Genomic DNA, 19,425 nt, shown 5'->3' with positions numbered 1-19,425 from the left:
AAAGTGTCATCAGTTTATTGATAAAGATACTTTCATTTTAATCTTGCCTTATTCCTTTAACCAGATTTGGCTTTTCTGATTGCTTAATACACTGAGAATCACTTGTTAATTCTATTTATTGCTATAGATAAGGATAGGGAAACTCCGGCCTACAGGTCAGATTTGAGCTTTGACTTAATGCTTGTGGCTCCCCTCTAAAGTTCTAATTTATCTTGTAGATATCTTGTTTGTCAGTCATTTTTGCATGTTACCTCCCCCATTAGACTGTGAGCTCCTTGAGAGCAGGGATTGGAGTTTTATTTATTCACTTATTTATCTACTTATTTATCTATATATCCATTTATTTGTTTATTTGCCCTTCTTTGTATCCCCCAACACTCAGTTCAATGCCTAACATATATTAGAAAATAAATTAGAAATTATTAGAAAATAAAGATTTGTTGACTACGTATTTTTTTATCCAGTCCACTGGGTAGGTACTGAGTAATGATATCACCATATACAGCTGCTTCTGCAAAACCACAACCAGATTTGCAAGCTGTTAGTGGATTTTGATGGACAGCTGTAAGTTGGTAATTGGTATGACTCCTTGTCTGTGTCTGTATTTGTGTGGATGTTTCTATTTATATTTCTGGGTTTGTTTTTCTGTGTCTGTGTCTGTGTGCCTATTTTTCTGGCTCTTTGTCTGCAGACTCTTTCTCTCTCTGTGCCCTTTTCTTCCTCATTCCTTCTTTTTCTTTTTCATTTCTCTTTTAATTGTTATATCACAGTACTAATATTAAATTTAAATTGTATATGCTAAATGTATATAAATTACATAAAATAGATGTGCATATTTCATTTTTTCTGTTCTTAATTCTAAAAGCTGGTTTATAAAAAATTTGTATGTTTTCTCGTAGATGTATGGAGAGAGAAAATCTTTTTAAGAAATGCATCTGATCTTTGATTAATATTTTTTTTCTTTTAGTTGGTAGTTCCTAATAGAAAAAACATCTCACTTCTGCTATAAACAGGGGTGTGCTGGAGTCAACTCAAGCCATCTCTCAGGTGCTGATTGTTAAATTTTCAATGTAATTAATTGGCAAACACTACAAATCAGGGCTTGATTTACTGTTTCATTGACTGTTTTGACTTAAGAAAGTTATTATGGAGAAAATGTTAATAATGCATATTAAACTTAAAAGTCTAACAGGTATAATTTTTTTTTTTTAGGATAGTCAGTCATTAAACCTTTATCAGCACACCCCTGCCTATAAGGGCTAGGAATAGAGATTGGATCTGTGATTTTAACAGCTTAAGATATTCCCTGTTGAGAAAACTCCCTCTACAGTACAGTTCAGTGCCTGCTCTGCTACTTCTGACTTTAGAGCACTGGGCAGTTAAGTGACTTGCACGTGATTGTACAGGTAGTATCTGTAAAAGTGGGACATGTACCCATGTCATCTTAGCTTCAAGACCAGCTCTCTAGCTGATACTTCCTGGCCACTTTCTTCTGTCAGGGTAGCAGAGTGGCCTAATGGGCCAGATGTATGCACTTCTGCCAGGAATTCTTTTGATTTCCTGGCATTTGAGGACTCTTGAATGATTTGCCTTATTGACAGTTTTCCCTTAGTTTTTGTATATATCAAATAAAAAATAGAATGTAGGCTCCTCTCTAGTAGGAATTATTTCACTCATTGTATTTTTCTGGCATAATAGGCACAGAGGAACATAGTAGGCATTTAATAAAAGTCTGTTGATTTATTGACATTAAAGGGAAAAGCAAAAAGAATGTTAAAAATATCAAATACAGTGGGAAGGTTCTCCTTTTAATTCTCCTGCCTTTTTCTACAATATAAAAGCATATAGATGAGAAAAAACCAGAATGAAATGAAGCAAATGACAAATACAGCCAGGCAGGCTATGTTTATATTCCTACTATTAAGTGAAAAACTGTTGTAATGATCTAGATAATTCAAGCAAAATGATACTTTGGACAAAACCTGGGTATTTCAGGGGGAAAGTCTGGGAGAAAGAGGATGGAACCTCATTTGTTGTTGTTCAGTTGTTTTGGTCACGTCCAACTCTTCCCAACTCCATTTGGAGTTTTCTTGGCAAAGATACTGGAATGGTTTACCATTTCCTTCTCCAGCTTGTTTTATAGACAAGGAAACTGAGGCAAACAGTGTTAAATGACTTGCTGAATGCCGTCTGCAGCTGGATTTGATCTTAGGTTTTCCTGACTCTGGGCCTAGCACACTATCCACTGTGCCACCTAGCTGCCCTATCATTAGCCTAGCTCTATGTTGCATACATATCCCTATAACTGTGAATGTACCATAGAGAAGCAAAGTTTAAAATTGATTGGATTACTAAGAAATTACAAGGAAATTCCTGATGAATGACAAGTTTTCACTTCTCATCATCATGTTTGCCGTTAGGTTAGCAGGGTCATAGATTTAGAGCTGGAAGAGACTTTAGAGTTCAACTAATCCGACACAATCATTTTATAAATGAGGAAACTGAGGCCCAGAGGTTAAGGGACTTGCCAAAGGTTACCCAAGTAGTAAGTGGCCGAACTGGGATTGGAGCCCAGCTTCTCTGACTCCAAATCCAGTGGGTTCTTTTCTTCCTTGTTACTTCACACTGAGCACAACACTTAATGCAAATATGTCCAGTTCAACAAGAAGTATGCTCCAAGAGTCATACTTGAATAAAAGTACAGTAATAAATAAAGGCTACAGTTGCACCTTTATTGTGAAGTGCAGAGTTGATAATTCTTACGAGGACAGAGACCAGGCATTTACCAGATTAAAATACTTTGCAAACTTGAAGCCCAATATGGTAGCTATTATTATTATTATTATTATTTGCAGTAATAATAATTTAAAAATTTATCAAACCTGACAAAAGATGTTAGCAACAAATGGATAGTACTTAGTAATCAATTATATTTTATTATGGTAGAAATGGACCAAAAAAGAATTATAGAATCTAAGAGTTGTAAGGGACCTCAGAGGCTATCTGGTCTAACTAAATCTGTAATAGCATATACTTAATTTTTTAAAATTATTTTTATTTCATTATGTATCTCTCAATTACCTGTGAAATTTTTTAACAATTATTTTTAAAAATTTTGAATTTCAAATTTTTTCCCTGCCTTCTACCATCCCACCTCCTTGAGAAGACAAACAATTTGATTTTGATTATGCATGTGAGGTCATAGAGCACAGACTTCGACAAGTTGTTGCCTAGCTTTTGCTTTGGATCCTAGTAGAGGGAAGCCATTACTTCCTGAGGTAGCTCATTTCACTTCTACATGGCCCTAATTGTTAAGATTTCCTCTGCAATTTTTTAAAATTTATTTTTCCTTGTTCCGTTCTCTGAGATAAAGCTGATTAAATCTGAGTTTGTCCTCTTCCCCTTTTCCCTCTCCCCTCCCCTCCCCAGCCAATCTTATCTGATTGGGAATGTTTTTCAGTTTCACCTTTCTTCTCACTCTTCTCTGGATGTGCTCTAGCATGTCTGTCTTTCTCGAAATGTAATACCAATAACTAAATGCATTATCTCAGTTGTGACTTGATGATAACTTTCCTGATAAAAGATGCTGAAATTTAATTGATATACTATGCTGAATTTTTGCTACTAATGCCACAGATTTAAATCTGGATATTGTTTTAGCTACCTAAAAAGGCTGGAAAATACATTTTAATAAATCCTACTTGCATGTACATTATATATGGATATATGTTATATATTATATTATATAGAGTCCTTTTTCGTTTTTTGCTCTTAAGATACAAAGCTTGTGACTTGGAATAGTACCTGCTTTTAACAAGAAAAAGAAAGGGCGCATTTGGTTCACACTGTGATGTGATATTTAATCACTGATCCTTAAAGACCAATCTAATGATTCAACTACAGTTTGCTTTAGGATAATCATAAATCATTCGGCTTTGCAGGAAAGCACTACAATTAAGAACTCTGCAATGAAGACTGTGATTTGGCACAATTGATTCAGTTGACAAGGAACATTTCTGCTTCTATTTTAATTGTAGAGATTACCTTTCCCAGCTTTGCTATGTCACGGTACAGGGATAAAGGAAGGGAAAAGGCAACTGTGGAGAGCCCAATAATGAAGTGGCGGCCAATGAAAAAGTTACCAGGATCAACTAAAATACAAAGAAGATTATTACACATTTAGAGGTATAGATAATGAGAGCACATATATATAATTATACACAACTTAAAAATTTTTTTTGACCAGACCTGTGATTTTCCTGGTGTCAGGAATTTCCTCTCCCAAAGTGAGCTGGTACTTTCTCTGCAGCTGAGAGTGTTAGAGAGTTGCCTGGGGCAACCCTGGCTGGATCCCACAGCCAGTATGTGTCAGACATAGGACTTGAGCCCAGATCTTCTGGACTCCCAGACAAGCTCCATAGCCACTTTGCTATACTGCCTCTCGTGCAGAGCATAAATTCAAGCCACAGAATACATTTTTCTTTTCCAGATCTGTGATTTCATAATTCCACCATGTCTCCAATGGATGGTTTTAGAAAGTTGGGGAGGGGGGGCAATTGAGAGTTTAAGAGACATCCAGGGTCACATATCTCATATATATGTGTGTATGTATATGCATGCATGTATATGTGTATATATACACACATAATGTATGTGTACATATACATATACACATCTATATGTGTGTGTGTATACACACATATCTATGTACACATATGCATACACATACACATATATGGCAGAGGCAGAACTTGAACCCTAGGTAATAGGATAATAGCACCATAGATCCACAGCGGGAAGGGCTACCTCAACCCTTTCATTTTTATGACAGAGAAAACTGTGGCCGAGGGAGCCTAAGTAATTTGTCCCAGGTCACAAAGTCAAGTAAGATTCTTTCCATTGTACCTGGATCTTTTTACTCTAAGACTACTCTTCTAGCCACTATAATATACTGTCACTCATTTTTTAAAAGATCATTATATTAAAATATAAGTCACATCACAAATATTTTAGGAAGAAATAATTCTTGGGAAAGCACATCAAACATATAAAACTACAAATGTACATACCAAAGTACCTTAAGGCTAAGTCTCTAGTTAAAATGTCCTAATATTTCAAACCAAAGTGGGATAAGTTTTTTAACTTTATCTCATTTTAAAACAAGAAACAGTTAGACCATGGAATGCACCACCTTTATATCTTTACATCCTGCCTGGGAAAAAATAAACGTATAGTCCTGAAGTAGCTATAGCAGAACTTCATGAGATAACAACCACACAACAATATTGTTGTGTCCTGAAAACATGGGAATCACTTTGATATTATGATAGCGATGATGCTTTTTAAATCTAAAAGGAGTTTAATTTTTCTTTTAGTTGTATGGCTGGCTTTGAGACAGAAACAATGAGAAGGGAATTGAATAAATGCTTTCAAGAAATAAGATGACCTTTTTATATTATCATTCTTTATGAGATTAGGATTAATTTTCTTCTCTGCACTTCTAGAAACATCTATACTGCTATTTCATTTGATCCCTGGAGAAGCTCCATGATCCTGTGTTTCTTTTCATACAGGACAGTTGACTAGGGAAAAAGGTGTTGGCATCTGTTTTCCTTCCTTCGTCCTCTCCTGTTTAAGTAATTGGGAACAGGTAGGAGGTATCTATTAGCAGATATGCATGCCAATGGGTGGGACACCATTAAGTGATGGCTGCTGGAGAAGAAAAAGATGAAGAAGGGAGGGGAGTTTTGCAATCTAAGAGGTGAGGGGGTTCGGATGACTGGCTTTTATTTTATATCGAGTTGGATGCCCTGGAAAAAACTTGCCAGACAGTCATACTACTGAGCTAGAGAATATGAAAGGGGTAAAGTGAGAGGGAAAGGGGAGGAGGGAAGACACAGAAAGAAACAGGGAGACAGAGAATCAGAGACAGGGACAAAGATGTAGACAAAGTGAGGGAGGGTAGAAAGGCCACCATTTCCTACCTCAAATTTGACCAGTTGGAGCAGTAGGTCAAACAAAGACAATAGGATTTGTCATTGTGAAGAAGGGCTCTTCCAGGGAAACCCTTATATTGAAGACTCTAATCGACATAGGGGATTTAAAATTTAATAACTCCTCAGGGCTAATAGTTGTTTTTGCAAGCATCTGTTTTGTTTTCTTCCTTCTAATAAGATTTTCACTTATAATACTGTGATCTCAGCTTGGGGAGAGGGGGAAGTGTGAAAGGGGATGGAAAGTCTATGATCCAAGAAAGCCATAAAATCCTTCAAAGTATATTTAGGTATTTTGTGTTACACATTTTGGTGACACTAACGTTATACTCATATATGATCTATACTTCTCATTTTAAGCCTCTTGAATGGTCTTTTGATTGAAAAAGGCTAGAACAAAGGTCTGAATCTAATAAGGTAAAATTTAATAGCTATAACAGTAAAGTCTTACACTTGGATTCAAAGAATCAAGTGCACAAGTAGAGAATGGAGAGAAGAGGGGCTAGACACATTTATCTAAAAATGACCTTTTTTTTTCTTTTGGTTCTATTGCAATGTCATTAGGAGGCAATAGTCTTACAGCCCAAAAACTGATTTGATGATCATAGGCTGCACTGAGAGGAATAGTGAGCTCCAAGCCCACATCTCTAACTACCTCCTTGCTACTTAGATGCCCAATATACACCTCAAAATCAACATGCACAAAATGAAACCCCTTATCTCTCTCCAACTCCCAAGTTACCTGACCTCCCCTAAACTTGCCCCTTTCTGTGGAGGGTACCATCATCCTGATTACCCAGCTTTGTTCACGAAGCAGTCATCTTTTATCCTTTACTTGTCCATTGCCACCCCACCATCCCCCCCCCCCCCCCACACAGAGTCTCACATACATCCCTTATCTTCACTTTCATGACCACCAACCTAATTCAAGGCTTCATCAAACCTGTCTCCTTGCTTCTAATCTCTCCTTTCTTCAATCAGTCGTTCCTACAAGTGCCAAATTAATCTTTCTAATGTATAATTGAGTCTGATGGGCCCTAGTTTACATTGATTCATAGCTGTTCAAAATTCTACCTCCTTAACATGGCATTTAAATAGTGTGGATAGAATGCTGGGCCTAGAATCAGGAAAGCCTGAGTTCAAATGTGACTTCAGACACTAGCTATATGACCCTGGGCAAGTTACTTAACCTCCGTTTGCATCAGTTTCCTCATCTGTAAAATGGGAATAATATTGGCTCCTACCTCCCACGGTGGTTGTGAAGATCAAATGAGATAATAATTGTAAAGCACTTTGCACATAGTAGGAGCTGTATAAATGTTAACTATTGTTATTATTATTATTAAAGTCCTATATAATCTTTTTGCAGCCTGCCTTTTCATAGTTATTTCATACTACTCTCTTCCATGTACCTTATGTTCCAGTCAAAGTGGCTACTCCATCTTTCCTAGACTCAGAATTTCATGTCTTGTCTCCTTGCCTTTTCAGAGGCTGCCTTCTCACATCTGGAATGCACCCTGTCTTTACTTCCACATCTTAGAAATCTTAGCTTCCTCACAGTATTGACTCAGGTGCCCCTCCTACAAGAAGCCTGTCCTAATCCCTGAAGGTATTAGTATTTTCTCCCTCCTCCAAATGGCTTGCATTTCCTTAAGTTGTGCACACACAATGAAATCTCCAGTATGATATAAACTCCTAAAAAGGAGGGACTTCTTAAAAATCATGTATATCATGAATATATCATGTATATCAGGAAGACATCTTCCTGAGTTCAAATCTGGCCTCAGACACTTACTAGCTGTGTGACCCTGGGTAAGTCACTTAACCTTGTTTGTCTCACTTTCCTCATCTGCAAAATGAGCTGGAGAAGGAAATGGCAAACCACTCCACTATCTTTGCCAAGAAAACTCCAAATGGGGTCCTGAAGGATTGGATATGACTGAAAAATGACTGGGTAATAACAATTTCCCCTTTCCCACTTCCACCTTACACTAGCAAATGCTTAATAGACATTGTTGTTGTTGTTTTTTTTTTGTTTGCTTGTTTCAGAGTCACACAGCTAGTGATTGTTATGTGTCTGAGGCTGGATTTGAACTCAGGTCCTCCTGACTCCAGGGCTGGTATTCTATCCACTGCACCACCTAGCTGCCCTTCTTAAAAGACATTGAATAGAATTAAAATGAATCAGATAATGTCCAGAATGAAAGACCTGAAGTCCTCTGCCCTGTCAGAACACACTAAAGTGTTGTATTCAATTCTGAGCATCACAGTTTAGAAGGCCATAGGTGGGCTAGAGTGCATCCTAAGGAAGGCAAGCAGGATAGTGCCCTGGGAGAAGTAGTTGAAGGAAATAGGGATGTTTAGCCTGGAAAAGAAAAGACTTGAGAAGGAGGGTAAGGGAAAGGGACATGTCATAGCTAGAAGGATTAAACTTGTTCTGCTCACCTTGTTCTCAGAGGGCAGAATTAGGAAGAAGTAGATTTTTGCAGGGTAAGGGGAGAGGAAGGAAGGGAATAAACATTTACATAGTGATGACATGTGCCAGACTCAGTGCTAAGTGCTTTACAAATATTATCTCATTTGATTCTCACAACAGTCCTGTGAGACAGGTGCTATTATTATCTTCATTACACAGTTTAGGAAACTGAGGCAAACAGAGGTTCAGTAACTTGCCCAGGGTCACACAGCTAGAAAGTATCTGAGTTGGGATTTGATCTTAGGTCTTCTTAATTACAGTATTTGTGCTCTATCCACTGTGCCATCTAGCTTCTTCTAAGGCAAAGTGATGATACGTAAGGGAAAAATAAGCAAGAATTATGAATTCATTCATTTAAGCTGAATCTTCTATATCAAAAAATGAAGGTGATGATACAGATAAGCCAAGTCTCAAGTCACCTCAGAAGGGCTTCAATTATCTGGATATTTTAGGGAAAACACTGACTTGAATTATCTGGATAATAGTTTTTACTCCCTACCTATGTTCATTTGCATAATAGATAAATATGTACAAAAGAAAACAAGTTTTTCCCATGTGTTACATTGAAGAATCTTTAGGGTCCTGAGAGAACATTTAAGTTGAATGCTATGATTAGTCACACTATGGTCTAATTATATGCATCTCACTACTTATTTCTGCTTTGGGTCTATTACCATAATGGATCATGTGGGATAATATTTCTAAAGCACTTAGCACAATGCCTGACACATAGTAGGTGCTTCATAAATGCTTCTTCTCCCTCTCCAATACCCTGCAGCCAAATATGCATATGAAAATCCACTTTTAAAATAAATTATTTTTAGTGAGTCTGGAAAATGAGTCATACACAATTCTTCATGGTCTTGAGATACAGCTATGAAAACAGTTTCAAGGACGGCATACTTAATCTGGTGTGTATCAAGAATTATGGCTTTGATTTCCTGTAAAAATATGGACAATCTCCAAATACCCTTCTAAAAACATTGGCATTGTGGGGAGTCCTGAAAAATAGATTTTGTGTAATGACCATTACTGAAAATATTCTGGCCTCTATTTTTGGCTCTCTCCCAAGAAGCTCAAAGAAATCATTTAGGATTAGACGAGTCACACGTAATGATGGGGAAGATAATCCATCAAAGGCAAAGCACTCTTTGATCACATCTCTTGTTTCTCTAAAAAAAAATAAACAGTTCATTCTAGGCAAAAAGCAAATGTGGGGAGATTTACAACAATGGCTTCCATCTATATATCATGCCTTAAGGTTTGCAAAGTGCTTTACATACAGTATCTAATTTGATCTTCACAATCACCAATTTAGGTAGATATTACAGGTGTTATGGGCAGGTAGGTGGTATAGTGGATAGAGCTCCCTCCCTAGAGGTTAGGAGGACCTGAGTTCAAAATTGGCCTCAGACATTTATTAGCTGTGTGACCCTGGGCAAACCACTTAACCTTGTCTGCCTCAGTTTCCTCATCTGTAAAATAAGCTGGAGAAGGAAATGGCAAACCACTCTAGTGGTTTTTCTCTTTGCCAAGAAAACCTCAAATGTGGTCATGAAGAGTTGGACACAACTGAACAACAGGTTATTATTGTTTTCATGTTAGAGATGAAAAAACTCAAGCTCAGAGAAATTCAGTGACTTGGTTGTGTTTACATGACTAGCAAAAAGTTGGAGGTCGAATTTTAACCCATGTGTGTCTTGGCATTCTCTCTGCAGTACCCTTTTCCAAGGGGTGGCATCCATGGGAGACTCCCTGCTTTAGGAATGACAGGTATAGGTTACTCTAGGAAAGCCATATTGATTCTGGGATAGGGTTTGTGTCCATGGCCTCCTCCAGTTCTAAACCCTGTAATTTCTGAGCCAGCATCCCTTCTTCACAGCTTCACTTATTCCTAGTATATGCCTCTATACAGCAAGTTTGAAAGAAAGAAGAGGATTTTTGACAAGCTACGTTTTGATTCCATAGGCACCACAAAGTGGAGTGGCACAGAAAGAAGATCTCACTTGACTGACTCTAGATAGAACATGCCTGTGCTGGTGACCAATAATCCTTATCACCAAAGGAAACTTCAAATAAGCAAGCTCCCTCCAAAAATGGGAGACACAGTTTTCATTAGTCAAGTCACGGGTATGGTCAGTTTATGGACTAAGAGAGCCAGGACAGAAGAGTCAAAGGTTAGCTTGGCACTCTTGTGCTCCTGCAACTGACAATCAATCAATTAATCAATCAATAAACATTTATTAAGTCCTAGAGACACAAAAAGAGGCAAAAGTCAGTCTCTGCCATCAAGAAGCTTATGATCTAAAGGCAGGCTAAAGTTTAACCATATTAATCCTCCTAGGGAGGTACAATTGTTTGTGACTACCCCTTCAGTAAGTATTAGCCCTGGTACCCGAATTATCCCACAGGAAACCCTGCTACCCCAAGGAGGCACTGAACTCATCCCAGTACCTAATTATCTTTATCCTGTGGTTATGAGTGAAAATATGGAAGGAGGATGGCATTAACCTTTATAATTTTACTGTGATTAAAAGCCAACTTGTTAGTGGTTTAATAGCTCATGGAACCTAGAAAGAATAACAATAACTAATAATAGGTAATTTTTATGTAGCTCTTACTATGTGCAAGGCATTGTGCTAAGTGCTTTACACTTATTCTCATTTGATCCTCATAACAACCCTGGGAGGTAGGTGCTATTATTATCCCCATTTTACAGATGAGAAAACTGAGGTAAAGAGAAGTTAAGTGACTTGCTCAGTGTCTGAGGTCAAATTTAAACTTAGCTTATTTACCTGGCTTGACAGGTATTAAGTCACCCTGACCTCTAATGGTTACTCAGAAGAGATTAAGACGCCCACTTGATACCATTCTCAAGGAGGGATTGGCTAACCGAGAAACAGCAGAACTTACACAGTCTTTGTAAGCTTCAAGTATGATGAATAGGGCCTCACATTATAATAAAACTGTTAAAGAACACAAGTTAAGGAGCTGACGTCATCACAATCAACCTTGTACAATGGATTCCAGTGTTCCTTCAATGCTGAGATTAGAAGAGGCAGTCAGTAGCTGCTTTACTCCCTTGGGACAGTAGAATCTTTCCGATTTCTCTTTGTCAATCCTATACCCCTTCAAGTTCATGGGCTACCTAGTCAGTAAACTGATATCTACCCAGACTTTGTCTCCCCTAATTTGGCCTGGGTATTCCATGTCAGAAAAGTTTCCCTATTTTTACTTGCCTTCACATAAGGGAGTCTTGACCATTAGGAATGACAACTGTAACCCAACATCACTAGTGAGTGGCACTGGGTCAAAGCAGATTGTTGACCCCTGGGCTTAGGTGATACATTTTATAAATAAAAGTTGGATGGAGGGGCAGAGGAAGCATAGATTGAAATTGTCTTCTTGTCTAAGATAATATGGTCAATCAATTAAAAACATTCATTGAGTGCCTACTGTGTGTCAGGCACTCTACTAAGCAAGGTTGTGTGACCACAGGTAAGCTACCTTAGTTTCCTCCTCTGTAAGGCAGAGATGCTATTTACTTACCTCCTAGGAAAGTACTTGGTTAACTATCTTATAAAATGCTATATAAAGTTAATTATTGTTTATTTCTAAAATGTATCTTAAAAGTCATTTTAAGATTTTACTAGATCTGGAAGTCTATAAGCAATTAATCTCTCATGCTACTGAGACTAGATTTATATGATTTCTTTGGTAGAGGGAAATCAATGAGAACACTCTCTCTACAATACAAAATGGTATTTTCTCTAAATTTATAGTTTCAACTCTCTAAGTTGTCTTGGGCACTGAGAGTACTTTTACTGCCTTACCCAGGATCACAGAGTCAGTGTAAGAAAGAGGTGGACTTGAACCAAGATGTTTTTGATTCTGAAGCCAGCTCTTTATCCACCATACCATGTTGCCTCTTATGGATAAGATGTGTAAATGAAGGCTGAACAACAGTGGTTAGGTAGACACAAAACTGGTTAAATAAATGAATTCACAAGATTAACAATGGATGTTAACCTGAGGAAGCTTTCTGGGATTTTTCTATAGAGATGTCCTCAGCCTGTCCTACTCAATATTTTATATCAAAGATTTGAAGACCTATACCATGCTTATCAGCGCAGGGGATGATACAAAAATAAGGGCCATCATTAACTGTTTGATGACAGAACCAGGAGCTATAGAGATTTTAACAGTATGGAACAGTGGAGTAAAACTAATAAGTTGAAATTTAATGGAGCAAATGTGAAGTACTACATTTAGAGTTTGAAGAACCAATTGCCCACATATGGGATTGAAGATACCTGGATAAATAATAATGCACGTGATAAATACGTAGAGGTTTTAGGTGGCTGAAAGCTCAATGTAACTCAAGAGTGGGGAGCTGTCGACAGATAGGAACATTGTTATCAGAAGGAGGGAGGAAACAATCCCACTGTACTCTTCACTGATCAGATCATATTTGCTTCTGATTGATTCCGATGATACTTAGGAGTTGTCTTGACAAAGCAGAAGGTTCTGACAGGATTGTAATCAGTATGTCCTATGAGGTCCTAAGAGGATTAAAGATGTTTAGCTTAAAGAGAAAATTGGGTAGGACATAGATTCATAGTTATTTTTAGTCTTGTGGAAGAGTGATTAGATTTATTCTTTATAGCTTGCAAGTGATGCAGTAGGACCAATGGGTGCAAATTAGATTTTGGTTCAATATAAAGAAAAAATGACTACCACTTATAGCTATATAAAAAAACTGAATAGAATTGACCTCCTTGTGAGGTAGTGAATTTCCATTCCCTGGAAATGTGCAAACAGTGGCTAGATAAAAATACATTCAGGATGCTGTTGAGGAGATTCCTGCATGGTACAGAAGGATGGACTAGATGATCTCTAAGGCTCCCTCTAAGAAAATAGAGAGCATGAGTATTAGAATCACTGAATATATAAAGTACTGAATATATATAGTACAAAGAGCAAAAGATATATTTGACTATATGATAATTTCCAAAAAAATTGTTCTTAGTTTACTGAGAAATAATTGTATAGAAATGTATGAAGATAATATGAATGATGTATAATGAAGATGAATATTACTATTAGGAAGCATGGCTGTAAGACAACTAAAAATCACCACTTGGTGGTTTTTCTTCACAAAAAATATCAACTAAAGAAACCATATGAATGTAATTAATAGCTCAAAAAATCTTTCATTAAAACTTACCTCCAGGAATTCTTTGAAAAACTTTGCTTAGAGTGTCTCCTGTTATTATGTTATAGCTAATCATAGCTAGAAACAAAATAAAGATTATAAGTTAATATCATTCACAATTATCAATCATATACTTAATCCTGAGTAGTTCCTCCAAAAAAAAGCTCCTACTTCTATATGTCATTTCAATGTTTTTTGTCTTGGGTTTGTTTTTTATCTTTTTGCTTTCAATTTTGTGAAACTCTTATTTGATTTTCAGAATTTCTATTTTCACGTTTAGGTGGGGGATTAATTTGTTGCTTTTCTATTTTTCTGAAGTTGCATGCCCAGTTCATTGATTTGTTTTTCTTTCTTTTGTTTAAGAAAGTATTTAGAATTCCCTTCCTAAAGACTATCTTAGCTATATCCCGTAAGTTTTAATATGTTGTATGTTGTCTCATTGTAATTTTCTCTGATGAAATTTTCCATCATTTCCAAGACTTGTTCATTTACTTACCAATTCTTTAGCATTAAGTTAATCTCTGATTAATTTTAAGCAATTTCTTCTCTGATCCTTTATTGAAGATGATTTTGTTGCACTGTAGTCAATAAAGATTGTGTTAAATATTTCTGATTTTCTGCATTGGTTTGTGAGGTTTTTATGTCCCAACACATGGTAAATTTTTGTAAATATGCCATGCATGACTTAGAAATGCATAAAATCATTTTTGCTCCCATTCGTTGATTGTCAGAAATCTGTTATCGCTACTTTTTCTAAAATTCTATTTATATCTTGAATAGTTTGAAGAATAGTCTGAGGCTACAGGTATTCTCTAATATGGGCATTCTCTGATTTATTCAACTAAAATATATGAATTCAACTGTACACCCAGTATTCAAGATGACCCCAAATTTTAAAATCTCAAGTCAGAAGACAGACAAGTAGTTATTTACATTACGAAAATAAATGTTTACTTTACAAAGGAATTCATCCCAGGACCCTTTAAATAGTCAATCCTATAGTCAAAATTATTGATCACCCTGTTAAAGAACACATGTACTGAGTTACAACAACAACAAAAAGGGAAGAAATTTTAAACCATCACCTCACTTGCAAAAACAAGGAAGACTTTTCCTAGAAATTTTATAATCCTTGACTTTTCTACTGAGATTTATAGCCATTGCACAACTTGTAAGATGGCTGATATGACATATGTTAAAATCACCAATTAAATTTGTCATGAAAACAATTAGGAAAATGCTATAAACTTGTTAGTGACTTATTTAACACATTCAGTTCACTCAGGCAAGTATCTATGGTGAATTGATTTTGTATATTAACAATTAATAGATTACCATTTCATTATGATACTACACATAGTAAGGAATATTTACTGTAAGTTTCAAGTGAGTCAAATCACAGAAATTATTTTATAAATAGACTATTAGCCTTGCAAATGTTTTTCATGAGCCATTAAGTTCACAGAAATGCTCTTCAGTTTTTAACTATTTGATACTCTTCGTTCCACTTCTTATTTAGTCATCCCTAAACCTTAGCACATCCAGAATTTAGCACAGGACGTGGCATATAGTAAGTGCTTAATAAATGCTCATTGATTTGACTTGTTGGTCCAAGACCCAAGAAGACATGTATATGTTCCTGTAATACTCTCATTTTACCCTGCACAGATTCTCATGAAAATGAAACAGAAGAGGGCCAACAAATTAAGCAGAATATTCCACTTCTTCTGGTTTTACTGTCTGAGTTCCTTTGAGCACATCCTCTTTGGGATTACTTTCTGAAGTGGACCATGAAAAGGATAATGTCTGACATACTGACAGAAGTGTAACGCTAGCCTCTACATCCATACAGAAACAGGTCAAGTGCCACTGGCGCTGATACTATGATCTGGACTGACTGAAGAGAATCTCTCACCTGGAACCTGGCAAGTGAGGTCTGAAGAAGTTAAAAGTCAGGGTTTTAGAATTGGGAAGGAGGCAATATGGGCAAAGAGAGAAATAACATGATAGTGGTCTTAGGTTTCCTCTTAGAATTATTATTTTATGAAGTAACTAGATAAACAATGGCTACATTTATTCTTTACAATATACAGACTACATAAAATCTTTATCATTGCTTCATTGTAAATGCCATTTATGTCAGAGGGAACTGTCACAATCATGAAAATAATTGTCAATATTTAACTTCATAGTGGCCTTACCAATGAAAGGATATGAAAATTGTAGAGATGAGAGGAGTAGATACCCTGAAAAGCCAAATGTCTTATGGACCAAAGACTGATAGCTATCTGTTCCAGAAAGGGATCCTCCTTTTATCAATAAAACAAGGGAAATGTCTGTTAAGAAAACAAATAGGCTATGCATGAGATTATATATTGAATGCAAAGATTTTCTTGTTTAAGTCTAAATCATGCTGGAGGAAAAAAATTGCTAAATTATGCTGCCATTTTAGAATGAAACAACAACAAAAAACCAGGTTAAATGGATCACTGAGGACTTAACTTGATAAAGTATGGTATTCTTTTTAGGATGCCATGACTATATATTGCTGCTGTTTTTCATCAACTTTTTCCATGCTAGAGACAAATATGCTCAAAGTATTAGTGCATTGACCTGAACAGAAGGCAAGTCCATGAAGTGAGTGTCAGGAATTCCATTTTCATTTCTTATACTGACTTTTTGCAATTTTGGGAAATTCTCTCATCATTATCTGACTCTTATTTCCTCACTTTTACAATGCATATAAGCAAAATTACATGAAAACTAAGTAAAAAAAAAACTCATGCAGCACATTGCTCCTATTTTTTCTCTCAAGGCAACAGACAAAATATGACTAGGAAAAGCACATAATTGGCCTCCCAGAATAAAAAGGAACCCCCAAAATTCTGTATTACAGTTATTAAGTAAACACAAGGAAACATTTCCATAATACTGCATTTAGAGCTTTTTGATCCTATCTGAGGGGGTCAATCTTGGGTGAAATATATAGAATGCAAATGTTTTAAAATGTGATTTCCCCAGTCACATCAATTGTCCAAACTATTAAATGTGTTTCTGAATAAATGGCTAAAGGTATTTTTTAAGCTATGAAATTTGCTATGTCCTTAGTTCTAAAGGAAAACAAATATTGATGACATATACATAAATAGAATTCCTCCATTAACTGGCTGGTCATAGCATGAAGGTGATTGTGGGGTCTGAAAGGCTATGCCAATGGGGCATAAGGTGTGAAAGTCCCTGAGTTGGGAAGCTGGGTGTAACAAGGAAGCCTGGGACTTTGGAAAGTTGGGGTGGATTTGGAGTCATAGGACCACTGGAGTCACTGGGTTACTGGAGTCACTTACTAGATGTATGACCTTAGATACTGTAAAAATGAAAATTTCTCATTAGATGATTTCTAATTAGATTAGATTTCTACTCTAATCAATTAGATCAATTTCTGAATTGATATCAGTGGACTACATGTCAGTTATGAAGGGACTAATGTACCTAAGGTTGGAGAATCAGATTTATCATCACCAGAAGCTTGGCTACCAGTGATATATCTATCCACATCTATATCCATATCTATATCTATATCATCCACAGGAATCCCTTGAAACTATGTACTAAAGGATGGTGAATTCAAAATTGATGTCCATAGAAGGAGTCCTTCAATGATAAAAAAACAAAACAAAACATAGAGCCTCTGAAGTATTTAGGTATGAAAATAAGTAATATTCATTTAGAAGTTTAAATATAACAAATTTCAATCCACATACAATTATGATTTCACTTTTACCGTGCGCATGAATGTTTGTAATCATATGCAGTATGTCACTTATTCAGGCAATGGTCACTTCAATCATCACATATGTGTTTAAATTATAGACTGTTTTTGATGTAATCAACAAATTTAGTTGAATGATGGGGGAAAAAAATCACTGTCTGTTTTTATCCTCAAATACAGCCTTTCATATCACACGAACAGAGGAACAGGGCAGAGACAAAAACCACTTGTCTGGCAGAACATGCCTCATTAAAGGCTTAAAATAGACTTAACAAGTCTGGAAGCAAACTACCAGTCAAATTAGAATGTGAAGTTAAAAAGAGAAGAGATATACATTTATCCCTTACTTGCAGACTTGTCTTTAAGAATTCTCATTAGAAAAGTAGCATTTCTTCACTGTGAAGTAGCATTGTATAACAAGAAAATATAATACAGTGTGGAAAGCTAAGGGTTAGGTAAGTGAAACATCATGAAGAACATTTGAGTGAAGATAAATGAAAGGAGAAACACCAATCATACTGTGCTTTTATATTATGGATCCCCCAGCCAGAAGCAGAAATTAGATAGCGAGTTCCAAAAGTAAGCCAAAATGCTGGTATAGAGGATAATATAGTAATGGTGAGGAACTTCAATTATCCAGAGCATCTAGAAATTCCTCTTTGCCAAAAGCAGAACTGCTAAGAAATTTGTAAATTTTAACTTGCCTTACTGGTCATTTCAACCTTAAGAAGGTAGAGAAAGCAACAAGGGAGTATTAGTGAAGTTTCCAAAGTAGCATGATTAGAACCTCGGAGGGAAGTAGCTAATCCATATCAGATTTCATGATAGAATCATAGGATCATGAACTTAAAGATGAATGGGATTTAAGGGGATTTTACTTCAACTTTCTCATTTTGCAGTTGAGGAAACTGAGGCCCAAGGAGGTTAAGTGACTTGCCCAAGGTCACACAAGTTGCAGATGTAGGTGATGGGAAACATAAAGAAGAGAAGGCTGGGCATAGTCAGAGAAGGACCCAGGACTTTGAGAGAATAAGTTTCAAATAATTCAGAAAAGAAAGGTAGAATCTTTTTTTCCTTATTTATTTATTTATTTATTTTTAGTTTTTTAACATTCACTTCCATAAGATTTTGAGTTCCAAATTTTCTCCCCATCTCATCCCTCTCCCCCCACCCCAAGACAGCATGCATTCTGAATTCTCCTTCCCCTAATCTGCCCTCCCTTCTATCTCCCCCCTCCTTCTCTTATCCCTTTCCCCTTCTATTTTCCTGTAGAGCAGGACAGATTTCTATACCCCATTGCCTGTATATTTTATTTCCCAGTTGCATGTGAAAACAATTTTAACATTTGTTTTTAAAACTTTGGGTTCCAAATTTTCTCCCACCCTCCCCACCCACCCTCATTGAGAAGGCAAGCAGCTCAATACAGGTTATACATGTGTAGTCATGCAAAACACTTCCATAGTAGTCATGTTGTGGAAAACTAAGTATATTTCCCTCAATCCTATCCCGCCCCCCATTTATTCTATTCTCTCTTTTGACCCTGTCCCTCCTCAGAAGTGTTTGCTTCTGATTACTCTCTCCCCCAATCTGTCCTCCCCTCTATCATCCTCCTGCTCTCTTGTCCCCTTCTCCCCTATTTTCCTGTAGGGTAAGACAGATTTTCATACCCCATTGAGCATGTATGGTATTCCCTCCTTAAGCCAAATCCAATGAGAATAAGATTCACTCATTCCCTCTCACCTTTCCCCACTTCCCCTCTGCTGTAAAAGCCTTTTCTTGTCTGTTTTGTGTGAGATAATTTACCCCATTCTACCTCTCCCTTTCTCTTTCTCCCAGTATAATCCTCTCTCACCCTTTAATTTTATTCTCCAGATATCTCCTCTTCATCTTCAACTTGCCCTGTGCCATCTATCTATCTATCTATCTATCTATCTATCTATCTATCTATCTATCTATCTATCTATCTATCTAT

At 36.5% G+C, this 19,425-nt stretch overlaps 1 protein-coding gene across 3 annotated transcripts in view; it reads right to left on the bottom strand.

Annotated features, from left to right (window-relative positions):
• Positions 1–19,425, bottom strand: part of SLC38A11 (solute carrier family 38 member 11) — a 70,794-nt gene that overhangs the window by 43,844 nt on the left and 7,525 nt on the right. For 2 of the 3 annotated variants that reach the window (XM_027866081.1, XM_027866080.1), the window contains 3 exons: positions 15,886–16,020; positions 13,697–13,762; positions 4,045–4,151 (listed from right to left, as the gene is read on the bottom strand). In XM_027866081.1, the coding sequence (XP_027721882.1) occupies positions 4,045–4,151; positions 13,697–13,762; positions 15,886–16,020 (308 nt within the window). The remainder of the gene's footprint in view (positions 1–4,044; positions 4,152–13,696; positions 13,763–15,885; positions 16,021–19,425) is intronic. The other variant, XM_027866082.1, reaches the window with a different exon arrangement.

The sequence above is a fragment of the Vombatus ursinus genome, unplaced genomic scaffold, assembly GCF_900497805.2.
Source record: "Vombatus ursinus unplaced genomic scaffold, bare-nosed wombat genome assembly UNPS02014779.1, whole genome shotgun sequence".
Taxonomy (NCBI): domain Eukaryota; kingdom Metazoa; phylum Chordata; class Mammalia; order Diprotodontia; family Vombatidae; genus Vombatus; species Vombatus ursinus.
This window is presented reverse-complemented; position numbering and strand designations above follow the sequence as displayed.